The sequence below is a fragment of the Eulemur rufifrons genome, chromosome 6 (genome assembly GCF_041146395.1).
Source record: "Eulemur rufifrons isolate Redbay chromosome 6, OSU_ERuf_1, whole genome shotgun sequence".
In the NCBI taxonomy this organism is placed as follows: Eukaryota; Metazoa; Chordata; class Mammalia; order Primates; family Lemuridae; genus Eulemur; species Eulemur rufifrons.
Genome location: NC_090988.1, coordinates 78917773 through 78932373, shown reverse-complemented (window position 1 = coordinate 78932373; position 14601 = coordinate 78917773). Strand labels below are relative to the sequence as shown.

The 14601-nt window shown below is 36.3% G+C and overlaps 1 protein-coding gene across 6 annotated transcripts in view; it reads right to left on the bottom strand.

Moving 5' to 3' along the window:
• Positions 1 to 14601, bottom strand: part of HIPK3 (homeodomain interacting protein kinase 3) — a 98600-nt gene that overhangs the window by 60649 nt on the left and 23350 nt on the right. For all 6 annotated transcript variants that reach the window (XM_069471257.1, XM_069471258.1, XM_069471253.1 and 3 more), the window contains exon 2: positions 7197 to 8295. In XM_069471257.1, coding sequence (XP_069327358.1) covers positions 7197 to 8293 — 1097 coding nt within the window. In that variant the 5' untranslated portion in view covers positions 8294 to 8295. The remainder of the gene's footprint in view (positions 1 to 7196; positions 8296 to 14601) is intronic.

Here is a 14601-nt window from a genome sequence, read left to right as displayed (position 1 = left end):
AATAAAGTTTGTAAATTAGTTAACAGTAATAAATTGATTTTAATTTCCTCAAATAGTATTTTAAATAGTTTATCAAATCACTAATATTGATGTTAATTGATGATGGTTTTGGTAACTGTACTGCAGTAATGCAAGAGAATGTCCTTATGTTTAGGAAATGTACACTGAAGTTTTTTTTAGAGGTAAAGAGGCTTCGTATCAAACCCTGTAGGAAAAATGTGTGTGTGTGTGTTTAGAAATAGAAAGAATGAGTGATAAAACTTGAGTGGTCAAATGCTAACATCTGAAACATTTGGGGCATCTGGGTGAAGGATATATAAAAATTCCTTGCACTATTTTTACAACTTTTTTGTATGTCTAAATTTATTTAGTAGATCAAAAATTATTTCAAAGTTAAAAAAAAAACAAGGAACAAAAAAAAAAGGTTTAAGTCCCTTCTGTTATTCTCTCGCCTTGCTCAGAGTACTTTACTTTTTTGTTGTTTGTGCATTAGATTGTAAGCACCAGAAAGACACAGAGTATATTTGTTCTCCTCAATGAATAGGCGGCACTCAGCACAATACCTTACACTTTAGAGGCACTAAATATTTTGAATGAAAGACTTAATCATAGACCATAATCACAGTTTCTATTCAAATATCCTTCCACTGATAGAATTTTAAGAGATTTCCAATCAATTGATGAATGGATACATAAGATATGGTATATCTATACAATGAAATACTATTTAGTAATAAGAAGAAATTAAATACTGATACATCCTACAACATGGATAAATCTTGAAAACATTATACTAAGTGAAAAAAAGCCAGTCAAAAAGGACCACATATTTATTATATGATTATACTTATACGACAGGTCCAGAATAGGCAAATCTACACAAACATAAAGTAAATTAGTGGTTGCCTAGGATTGAGGGTGGTGGAAAAATTAGGGAACAATGGCTAAGGGGTGTGGAGGTTTCTTTTGGGGTAATATAAATGTTCTAAAATTGATTGTGCTGATGGATGCACAACAGTGACTATATTAAAAGCTACTGAATTGTACATTTTAAATGGGTAAAGTTCACGGTATGTGAATTATTCTCAATAAAACTTAAAAAAAGAAAACTTTAAGAGCTCTGCCAGAATTGTTAATAGACAGTCTGATATATGTAGTAATCTATGGCTATGTAAAAGTACTTTACGTAGTAAAGTGCTGTCTGCAGCCATAATGTATAGCATTGAAAACCAGTTCATTATAGAATTTCCTAACCTTCTATTAAAACTTCTATCAAATCACAACTTGGTGAGAAAAAAAAAAAACTTCCATTAAAACTAAACACATCAGACAATCTTATATTTCTCTAATAAAGATTCCCAAACAAAAAATAACTATTTTATGATATAGAAAAGAAATTAGCAGCATTTCAGCCCAATATCTACCCTTTATAGGTCAAGGGTGGGTTAGTGAGAGAAAATGCTCTCAAGACTAGTCAATACTGGCTCCTTCTCTGCTCTCAAGGATTACTCTAGTATCATCTCTTCTCAGAAGTCTTCTCTGCTCCTCAGATCAGGTTAAAGTGCTTTCCTCTAGGTTCCCGCTGCACCCTGCACATACTACTATCCTAGCATTTTTTTTTTTTTTTTTTTTTTTTTTTGAGACAGAGTCTGACTCTGTTGCCCAGGCTAGAGTGCCATGGGGTCAGCCTAGCTCACAGCAACCTCAAATTCCTAGGCTCAAGCAATCCTCCTGCCTCAGCCTCCCGAGTAGCTGGGACTACAGGCATGTGCCACCATGCCCGGCTAATTTTTCTATATATATTTTTAGTTGGCCAGATAATTTCTTTCTATTTTTAGTAGAGATGGGGTCTCGCTCTTGCTCAGGCTGGTCTCGAACTCCTGGGCTCAAACAATCCACACGCCTCAGCCTCCCAGAGTGCTAGGGTACCCTAGCATTTCTTGAAATAAACTATTTTTCTCTTCCATTAGATGATAAAGATCATATAAATTAATGAACATGTACAAATCATCTCTGTATCCCTAGCACCTGGCACAGTAACAGCATCCAAAAAAGGCTCAACAAAAAATTATAGCATTACCACAGCAAAAAAAAATTAAATAAAAAATGGGCAAAAGATTTGAACAGACATTTCTCAAAAGAAGACATACAAATGGCCAACAGGAATATGAAAAAATGTTCAACATCAGTAACCATCAGAGAAAAGCAAATCAAAACCACAATGCAGTATCATCTCATCCCAGTTAAAATGGTTTGTATCAAAAAGACAGGCAACACTGGGGAAAAAAAAAAAGACAATAACAGATGCTGGTGAGGATGTGGAGAAAGGAGAATCCTCACACACTGTTGGTGGGAATGTAAATTAGCATGGCCACTATGGGGACACTATGGAGATTCCTCAAAAAACTAAGAATAGAACTTACATATGATCCAGCAATTCTACTACTAAGCATACGAGGGCGTTCCAGAAAGTATCCAGCCATGTAAACTGCTCTCATTATATTAATAATGGCTGGATATTTTCCGGACAGCCTATGTTTATGCAAAAAAAAGGAAACCAATATAATACATCAAAGATCTATCTGCACTGTCATGTTTACTGCAGTACTATTCACAAAAATATGGAATCAATCTAAGTGCTCATTAACAGATGAATGAATAAAGAAAATGTGGTGTATATATATACCATGGAATACTATTCAGCCATTAAAAAAAAGAATTCCTGTCATTTACAGCAACACGGATGGAACTGGAGGCCATTAAGTTAAGTGAAATAAGCCAAGCACAGAAAGACAAACATTGCATGTTCTCACTCATTTGCAGAAGCTTTAATTTTTTATCTAATTTTTTATTTTATTTTTTTATTTTTATTTTTTTTTTTTTTGAGAGCCTCACTGTATTGCCCAGGGTGGATTGCAGTGGCATCACTAACTGCAGCCTCAAATTCCTGGGCTCAAGGGATCCTCCTGCCTCAGCCTCTTAAGTAGCTGAGACTACAGGCACAGGCCACCACACCCAGCTACTTTTTCTATCTTTTGTAGAGATGGGGTCTCTCTGTGTTGCTCAGGTTGGTCTCGAACTCCTGGCCTCAAGTGATCCTCCCACCTCAGCCTCCCAAAATGATAGCATTACAGGTGTGAGCCACTGTGCCCAGCCATATGCAGGAGCTTTAAAAAGATGGATCTCATGGCCAGGCGCGGTGGCTCAAGCCTGTAATCCTAGCACTCTGGGAAGCCGAGGCGGGTAGATCGCTCGAGGTCAGGAGTTCGAGACCAGCCTGAGCAAGAGCGAGACCCCGTCTCTACTAAAAATAGAAAGAAATTATCTGGCCAACTAAAAATATATATAGAAAAATTAGCCGGGCATGGTGGCGCATGCCTGTAGTCCCAGCTACTCGGGAGGCTGAGGCAGGAGGATTGCTTGAGCCCAGGAGTCTGAGGTTGCTGTGAGCTAAGCTGACGCCACGGCACTCTAGCCCGGGAAAGAGTGAGACTCTGTCACAACAAAAAAAAAAAAAAAAAAAAAAGAAGAGTGGATCTCATGAAAATAGAGAGTAGACTGGTGGTTATCAAGAGACAGGAAAGGGGAGGGGGAAAGGAGGAAGGGGAAAAAAAGAACATAAATTTACTATCATGGATCTATACACTTATAAATGGTAAAGATGGTAAATTATACATGCATATTTTACCAATAAAAATTTTTTTTAAAAAACATGTAAAAAAAATTTGTGGAGTTTTACCTACAGTGTAAATTTGAACCTGTCTGACCTGTATAAGTCTCAGTTTTCTACTTATCAAATAAGAATAACACCAATTGAGCTACCTAACTCAAGAGATGAAAAGTGAAAAACAAATTAGGAAATATAAGGAAACGTACTTTAAAAAAATGACGTGGTATAAATACATATTGATCTATTACAAACTACCCTATATAAAACATTAGTTATTATTGTATGGGTCTTTCTACGTAATTTAATTTGTTGTAAGAATTTTATCTTTGATACTTCAGGATCTAAGAAGGCATGAGAGGTGAGAATGACTGAACAAGAACTGGTATGTCTAAACTATTTACCATTAGATACTTTTTTGTCAACTCTTATATGCAAAATAGAAATCACTTTTTTAATTCAGTAGCAATTAATGCTAAATTACTCAGTAAAGTAGCAAAGAATATAACTGCTATACAGTTACTTTACAATCTACCTTCCTGTCTGTGCCCTCAAATGACTCAGAACCACAGGCTAAAATTCTATATTTAAAAAAAAAAAGGAAAAAGAAATTCATGACCTGAATGTTGCCACCACACCTCATAAATACAGCACCTTCTGCCGCTAAAACCTTTTATGCATTCAAGAGCCCTATGTGTTCTTGACAGAAACCATATTCAAGCAGCTGAATTTAGAACATGCTGACCTTGAGCAAATCAATGCCCTTAGCATGTACTTCTGGCTTCGATCACAGCAAGAGCTAGACAGCCTCACCATCTATAGTAGTCAACAATTTCTGGCCACTGTCCCCTGTCTATTTTAAGATACCCCTACTACATTTCTGTGTTACACAGTTCAAAGAAATAGAATAACTTATGAACTTGTGTTTACCTGTGTCTAAACACAGGTTTAAGCCTGTGTTTACCTTGGAAATCAGGGTATGTGTGCTTTCACTGTGCTTTGCTCAAAAATATTTAATTTGGTAAGTTTCCACTTCCTGCTTTCATTTTTTAAATGCAATGTATTTTTGACAAAGATTGAAAAATCAAGTATAAGACACTTTTGCTTATTGCCTCAACAGAATTATAAGTAACCTAGTCATAAACCAAGCCAGAATTGGCAGGGTTCCAAACATAAAGTACAAACAAATATTGAAAGAGAGTAATGGTTATTTGTCATTTTCATACTAAATTACACTAGATATTTAAACTGCACCTGATTAAGGACTATACTACATTTTCACCAATCTACCTTAATATTCACTCACTCTTCTAACTCTTGGATCTAACTGACTCATGAAGTCCATTTAATTTTTTATCCAGGCAATATCAACCAAAATGCTTACACTAGTTTCTGTTTACAAATAAGAGCCTCATTTTTTTTTTTTACCCTAAACACAGAGACTGTAATTTAGCATGGCAATTGTATAGCTTCTGAAAGGTAAATTATTTACCTGAAATTTATATAAACACAAATTAGAAACTACTAATGGTACTTAGTAATTATTCATAGCTTTTTTTCATTCCCAACACAGAGATTGATATTTGTGCAGAGGACTAAAGCTAGAAACCAGTATCATAAAATATTTACCATTTTAGATTGCTTTTTGAAGGATTTCCCTCACCCTCTTGAAACATTTAGTAAACGAATAGACATTCTCAAGTATAAAAAATAAATGAGGTTTTTTTTTTTTTACTTTCATCTAAAATATTTCACGTGAAGAAAGGGAAGCTAGGTATCACATGAAGCTAAATCTGATATGCAGAATAATGCAAGACCCAAATAAAGTGAAGTCATTTACTAACAAGTGAACTAAATATAGGGCCCAAGTAGCTGGAGCCTGGGAGTTTATGTAATATGCTACCTGACCATAAAGCTCTTAAGACAGAATCCATAGAGTACAAAGGAAAAGGGGTAAAAAAGCACTATTCTTTTTCTGTTGTTAAATAAGATTTTAAAATAATTTTTCCAGAAAAAAATTAACTAAAAGCTAATCTTGCATTTCATTAAATTAAAAAAATATGTCAGGAACACAGTGGATCAAGTAAATTGAATTATGTGATATTAAGAAGAGCTGCTACTCTGCAACAACAGCAAATTACCTTTTAAATGACCTAAAAAGTTTTAAGGATGGAATCTAGCACTCTACTACTAAAAACCATACAATCAGGAATATACTACGAATAAATCAAGCTATATTCCTAACACATATTTGAATAAACCTTATTACTCTGAGTGGCATAAATGTACAATTCCTTCTGATGACCTACTGATGGTAAGGCATATATTTAGAGTTGATTTTTGGAGTAGCTAATTAATTTCTCCTTTATTTTGTACTGGGTACTACAGCACACACTTGCAAGAAGAGTAATTAGGTACAGTGCAAAGGCAGATGCAATATTGGAAAATAATTATTCCATAGTGGATCTAAATTTATAACCCTCATGTTTTAACAACTCCTAACAAAAACTGCATGTTTTTGTCTATTTAGCAACTTATGAATGACCAATATTGGCAGATCCTGTATTTGCCCATTATGTTGGGCCTTGCGGGGATCTAGAGTACACAAAGACTATAAATTTGTTTAGGCTGAAATGAAAATAATTCTCAAAATTATGAAACTATGCTATGAATTCAAAAACATTTTCACACTCAAGAATGAATCTTTGGTATTTTGAGTCTTTGTAATTATTAGCTAGCCCCCCAGACTATTGTATTTCAGGTTAGTATTAATCATGACATTGTAGCACTTTATCACTATTTACACGGAAAGTATTTAATTCTTTACATTCTGCCCACAGGACAAACACCAAAATAGCATTACCCATAGCATATAAAACTGGTTATGAAAAGGTGGCCTAAACATTCATGGGAGCCATATCTAAATCTTAAAATCATTGATCAGAATAACTGCTTGAATACCGTCCCAAATCCGAAAGCCTGAAACTTTTTGAGTATTGAATGACATTCAGATTTTCGGATTTGGGAGGCTCAACTGGTAATGCAAATATTCCAAAATCTGAAAAAATCCAAATTCCAAAGTACTTCTGGTCCCAAGCATTTCAGATAAGGGATACACAACCTGTATATAGTTTTTCAAAATATTCAATTACATATGATTATGCCTTTGATAAACTATTTCTCAAGTGCTGAAATGTCCCAAAATAATTGAAAAAATACTGTAAAAAAAAAACACTTTTCCAACATTTAAAGACTTCTCTTTGATCATCATTAATCAGTTATCATTCCTTCATGTCTTCTATTGACAATAAAAATAACCAGATGTCTTTAGCATGGAACTTATATGCTTGGACAGATTTTATGGCTAGATTTTAAAAATCTTTTTAAAACCTCAGACCTAAACTGATCTTATCTTTATTTCCTTATTTAACTGCAGCATTCTCTTTCACCACGTACACTTACAAAATTATTTCATTTAGCAGAAATTCAACATTTATTAAATAACCAAAAAGTAAGGAGTTGTACTTACCTGTAGTACCGAGATTGTAGATATGTTGAACAAACAGTCTTTGATACATGACTGGCCGACCCAAAGTCTATTACTTTAACCCTGTACGGCTGCCGAACAGGATCCACCAACATAATATTCTCTGGTTTGAGGTCAGCATGAATTAAACCAAGACTTTTCAATTTTTTCAGTGCAGTGGCCACTTGTTGAAGAATGGGCCGAATCACTTTTAGTGGCAGGGGACTGAATTTATTTTGTTTCAGAAAGTCATACAAGTTTTGTTCCAGCATCTCAAAGACTAAACAGGTATGGTTACGGTGCTGAAAACATTCGTAAGCTCGTACAAAGTTATATTCATCAGCATTTTCCGTACTGAGCCTTGCTAATATGCTCACTTCTATTTGACCTTGACGTGCATAAGAAGGGTGATTCTTCAAAATTTTGATTGCTACAATTTCATTTGTCCCTCTTTTCCAGCATTTAACTACTTGGCCAAAAGTGCCTCGACCAAGAAAATCAAGGACTTCATAAGTATTTTTCATGGAGCATAAGACTTCATGCTGTACTAACTGATAGTCACCTTCTCCAGTGGTACAATTCTGTTTTGATCCTGTGGTAGTTGTCACAACCGTCACTGGATTGCCCATGTTGGTTTGCAACATTGCAGGAAGTATGGACAATTCATCGACAATCTGCATTGCGCTGCTATGATTATCCAACTCCTCACTCTTGCGCTTCAATCCACATCGCTGAGGGCCTCCTAGGAAGTTAAACCTGTTTCGCCACACCCCAATCTGAGGGGCCTCCACTTGAGCTTGCTGCTCCTGAGCTGCTATGACCTTTGTAGCACCTGCAGTGTTTTTCAAAACAACAGCACTAGTCTGCAAAGAAAAGTTGTGTCCTCGAGGTCTATTAAATTGTATCTTTGTCTGAAAAGCACTACCCTTTGTGGGAGGATGAGAATTTCCAAAGTTTCTACCATTCACATAGGTCCGTGGATCGTTTCTCTCCTGGAACACACAACTGCTTGGCTCTACTTTGAGTTTCTTCACACTACAAAAGGCACTTGACTGAGTTTGATAAACATATGGTGGGTAGACCAAGACTTGTGAGGCCATACCTGCAAAAGAAAAAGAAAAAACGAAAATATTACCAAAAAAAAAAAAAAATCTTTTTTAATTTTAAATCTCAGGAAGAAAACTTTTAAGGATCAAAACCATAATTTGTAAAAAATAAAAATAATTAAATTCCATTAAGTTTTTTTTTTCCCTTGGAGAAGATAAGTATCTTTAATTTCTCCATTTTAGTTAATTAGTGCTTCAGCTACTTGGGGTATTGCATAGAAGGCTGGGAATAAAGAGTCAAATGCATTCATTTACTCAATAAATACAGAACAGCTACAATGGCTAAGATATGCCCCAGAAACTGTGTCAACCATTTTCCCCCAAAAGGAAAATTACAGATCCTTCAACTGTACACATTTTGCAAAAGTAAAGCATTTTATCACCAAATTAAAATTTATGAACCAATGACAAGAAAAAAAATACATTACATAAACATAGTTTATAGTCACATCCCTTAAACCCAAAGCTCAAGAACTGCCTCAGGAAGAAGAAAAAAAAAACCTATGCCAGATTTAAAAATATATATTGGCAGGGATTTTAAATAAAATGAGGGTGCCTATTTCATGAACAGCTAATCCTGTATTCTACTTACTAAATATATTACCTTTTGATCTTAAAAGATATTATACTACAAAGAGAAGTTAATGACTTTCTACTTAGTTACATTCATGTTGCCTCTCTTCTCAATTTGTATTTTATTATATGGATATTCCTTCAAACTTCCTCCAAATAATAGTCCTTAGTTCACTTATATTTGAAAAATAAATTATTTTAAATTATTTTAAAGTTCCCAAAGACTAACTGACATTCTATTTATTTTACCCCTGCATTCAAAACTGATTTGACGTTATTGGGGGTAAAACAACAAACATTCTTAACTACAACACCATTAAGCGCATCATGGTTTCATAAATAATATTTGATTCTGATTTAACATAGATATGAAAAAGAATCTAACATTTTATACTGGCATACTTAGTTTTCTTCCCTATGAACTTATTTTATCAACTTAGAATTTATGTAATATGAAATCCATCCAGCAGCTGCTGACCTGAGTACAGAAACTCAAAACATACACACACACACACACACACACACACACACACATATATATATACAAATATACAAACAACAAGAACAACTCCTCAGTACCACTGCTGGAAAAAACTGTTAATGACACAGGTGTTCTATCTACCTGGTCTGCAACACTATGTAAATTTAAAGCAAAACAACCATCTGATAGAATCGTCACTTTAAGAAATATTCCTTTTTTTTTTCTTTTTAAGAGACAGGGTCTTTAGGCCGGGCGCGGTGGCTCACGCCTGTAATCCTAGCACTCTGGGAGGCCGAGGTGGGCGGATCGTTTGAGCTCAGGAGTTCGAGACCAGCCTGAGCAAGAGCGAGACCCCATCTCTACTAAAAATATAAAAGAAACTATATGGACAGCTAAAATATATATATAGAAAAAATTAGCCGGGCATGGTGGTGCATGCCTGTAGTCCCAGCTACTCGGGAGGCTGAGACAGGAGGATCACTTGAGCCCAGGAGTTTGAGGTTGCTGTGAGCTAGGCTGACGCCACGGCACTCACTCTAGCCTGGGCAACAGAGTGAGACTCTGTCTCAAAAAAAAAAAAAAAAAAAGAGACACGGTCTTGGTCTGCCCTCCAGGCTGGGGTACACTGGCTCAATCATAGCTCACTGTGACCTCGAACTCCTAGGCTCAAGCAATCCTCCTGCCTCAGTTTCTCTAATAACTAGGACTACCAGACCTGGGCCACAACACTTGGCTAATTTTTTGATTTTTTTGTAGCGATGGGGTCTCACTATGTTGCCCAGGCTAGTCTCAAGCAAGCCTCCTGCATTGGCCTCCCAAAGTGCTGAGATTACAGGATCGAGCCACCATGCCTGACTCATTTTTTCTATTTGAACAACATTACCTTGCACCTTCCCTAATGGTAAAATCCTAATACAAATGATCAAGTATAAAAATTTAACAGATAAGCCATATATAAGACCATTACCTGATGTTCTGTTTATTTAAATGTCCTTCTGCACATCTACCCCTGAACATTTAACAAACTCCTTTAGATTCAGATCAAAGTAAAGTAATACCTTCTTGCTAAAGCCTTTCCTGAAATATACACAGTCACCAATCACCGTCCAGGCAGAGCTGGGCATTAGGTGCTCTCATAGCAGTTCCTAAATTCTCATTTGCCCTCAGAACATTACATTACGTTGTAATTGTCAGTGTATACATCTGCCTTTCACACTAGATCTAAAACAAAGTACCCAAAATATAGAGTTGGTGTTTAATATATGTTGGTTGATTAATTCAAAATACCTTCATTCTCCATAACTTAAAAATCTATATTATATTAAAACTATAATTTCCTTCTAGTTTAATAAATCACAAACACACATTCTTTAAGTCAGAAACAACAGATTATCATCACTATATGAAACATCTATAATACTAAAAATAATAAAAGCCACCACATACTGAGTACTTACTATGCTACAGTTTAATTAATGCTTTATTTTCAATATTTTATTTAATCATAGCAATATCTTCCCAATTTGCTGTTAAGAAATCTGAAGCTTAGGGAGACTAAGGAACTGGCCCAAGGTCACATAGCTAAGGTGTGGTAAAAGGAATAAGTAAATACACCACCCTTCAGATAAAAAGCATGATTTATACCTCTTTTAACTTCCTAAAAGTTTTCTTATACACTACCCGCCATAATCCTAATTCAACCTGGCCTTGATAAGAAATCAGCTACAAAACCTTATTTGATAAATTAAGACTTGATGTTCACTGTGTAAGAGAAATCTCAAATTGAAATTCTGCAGTTCAAACCCATTTCATCTGTTTTCTTAAAATGTCATTAGCACCTATTGTATACCTTTACTCAGAAGAGATTTCAAAACTCCACCAATTTATCAATCTTTTAATGAAGCAAAACTACATTAAAAACTCCTAACCATATCAACTCATCCATTTAATGCACTTTTGTGATGCTCCCCAACCTTACCCTTAATAATTTAACATTGCCATGATTCTCCTAATTTTTAACCTATTTCTATAACACATACCCAGACTCAGAGAGATGGATGATAAAACTCTCAGGTAAGAAATTTTAAAACGGTTATTATATACTCATGGATTTAAAGGAAAGCATAAACATTAATAGGAGAGACATGAAAAGTCTGAAAGAACCCTGCATACCACACATACACAGATGGTGGGAAAGCAATTTGGCAATATTTAACAAAATTGCAAATGGACATATCCTCTGACCTAGAAATTCAGGCAACTCAGACACAGTACAAGAATATTCATTGCACCACTATGTAAAGACACATAATATTATAAATAACCTAAAAATCCATCAAAAAGGCACTGGTTAAATACACCTTGATACGTGAATCAACTATAATCTTTAAAAAGAATGAAGACAATCTATTTGCCCTGTTATGGCCTGACTCCCAAGATAATATCATTATATGAAAAAAGCAAGATTCAGAAAAATATATACTTTACAACAGATAGTACCATCTGTGTTTAAGAAGGAACTGTATATGTATATAAGGGCTATCCAGAAAGTATCCAGCCATGAAAATCATTCTCATTATATTAACAATGGCTGGGGCCAGGTGCGGTGGCTCACGCCTGTAATTCCAGCACTCTGGGAGGCTGAGGCAGGAGGATCGTTTGAGCTCAGGAGTTCGAGACCAGCCTGAGCAAGAGCGAGACCCCGTCTCTACTAAAAATAGAAAGAAATTAGCTGGACAACTAAAAATATATAGAAAAAATTAGCTGGGCATGGTGGCGCATGCCTGTAGTCCCAGCTACTCAGCAGGCTGAGGCAGAAGAATTGCTTGAGCCCAGGAGTTTGAGGTTGCTGTGAGCTAGGCTGACGCCACAGCACTCTAGCCTGGGCAACAGAGTGAGACTCTGTCTCAAAAAAAAAAAAAAACAAAACAATGGCAAGAAACTTTCCCCAACAGCCTTCATACACATCGATTATCTGTAGATACATAAAGAAATTGTGGGTTTCTTTGCCTTAACAGAGAGTAATGAAAAAATGTACTTTTCATTATACATCCTTTTTTACTACATGTATTACCTGTTCAAAAAAAGCTTTTGAATCAACACAGGAACCTATTAAAATATATACATTTCATATTTAGAAATGAAATAATAATCTGGGATTTGCTTTGAAGTAATACAGAAGAAGAAAAACTGGATGGGCATATGGATAAAATAAGATTAGTCATAAACTGTTAATTAGAGAAGTTTGATGATAGGTGCATTGGAGTTCATTATACTATCCTACATTTTTAATATGTTTACATTTTTCCTCAATAAAAAGTTAGGTCAGGCATAGAGGCTCATGCCTATAATCCCAGCACTTTAGGAGGCCAATGCAGGAGGATCGCTTGAGCCCAGGAGCTCAAGGTTACAGTAAGCTATGAGGACACCACTGCACTCTAGCCCAGGCAACAGAGTAAGACCCTGTCTCAAAAAAAAAAAAAAAAAAAAAGGTAAATAAATAAACATACTTTTTAAACTTCACCCAGAAAGACTCTGATTCAGTAGGTCTGTGGTGAGGTCCAGGCATGTTTTTATAAATGTACAAGCTCTCAGGGCCATTAAGAGTCACACTAAAATCTGAGAACCAATGAGCTAGTCTGTACAAAAACCATAGGCAAATTCAAGTCCTACCAATTCAGTGCCCTCAAGTCTGAAAAAACAAGATGAAGTGCCAGGGAATAGGATCAATGCATACTACCCTAAGCCAACACATGCCATGTTAAATCAATCTGAACAACAGCTGAGATCCAGAAAACTGAAATAGAGAAATTAAAGAAACTGCTGCAATTTCTGAATCGTGCTGTTCCTACCTTTTCTTTCTCAATATGCCAAACTAGAGGGCAAACAACCCAAAAAGGCAAAAGCCCCAACCAGAGACAACTAAAGGAAGTTTAGAAAAACTTATCCCTCACCAACCAATTCTCAACTACTATGCTCTATGGAATCAACCTCAAAGGGGACTTTTTTAGAAAATAAACACAGATAGGAACATCAAATAATATATACAGCACATCAGAAGGTGGAGGTGGTGGTCGTGGAGACAGTAATACAAGACCACAAGAAAGGAGATATAAATTACTAATTATTTGACCACTGTGACTCCCTGCCATCTCCAGGTATTAAACATCTCCAGGGAGAAGTCTTTCCCTTCTCCTACCCTCCATCAGATAAACTCCTGGCCTGAGAAGAGAATCTTATCCCCGGTGCTTATGAATTTTACAGAGTACTGTATTCCCAGGAACTGCTGATACCCAGAGTCTAAACATTGTTTCAGTACAATACTATTTCCTGCTCTTTTTCACTACAATATATACTATGTTATCAGCTATATTATTCATGACTTTGCCATATGTTCTTATCAACTAAGGAATAAAGTTTTGAAATACTACCCCTTTGTCAGCTGGAGCTGCCTATAAAATATTACTTAAGAGAATAGTGAAGACTCCTATTGGAGCAACCATTAAGCTTCCATTCCTAATAATCTCAGGTACTGTGTGTGTGTGTGCTGACACAGAGTCTTGGTTGGTCTCAGTGCAGTGGTATTTACAACTAATTGATCACAACCAGTTACAGATTCTTTTGTTCTTCTTCCACTCCCACTGCTTCATTTGACCAGCCTTTAAAAAAAAAGAGAGAGACAGTCTTACTCTGTCACCCTGGGTAGAGTACAGTGCCATCATCGTAGCTCACTGCAACCTCAAACTCCCGGGCTCAAGCGATCCTCTTAACTCAGCCTCCTGAGTAGCTGGGGCTACAAGTGAGCACCACAACATCCACCTAATTTGTCTATTTTAACTACAGATGAGGTCTCGCTCTTGCTCAGGCTGGTCTGGAACTCCTGAGCTCAAGCAATCCTCCCGCTTCAGCCTCCCAGAGTGCTAAGATTACAGGCTTGAGCAACCATGCCCACCCAATCTCAGGTACTTTCACCAGCTATGGCCCAAATGTTTATGACCCCCCCAAAAAATTTATATGTTAAAATCTAACCCCAAGGTGATGGTATTAAGAGCTAAGGCCAGGTATGATAGCTGATGCCTGTAATCCCAGGACTCCGGGAGGCTGAGTCAGGAAGATCGCTTGAGACAAGGAATTCAAGATCAGCCTGGGCAACACAGCGAGATCTGTCTCTACGAAAAATTAGCTGGGTGTGGTGGCACACACCTGTAGTCCCAGCTACTCTGGAGGCTAAGGCAGAAAGATCACTTGA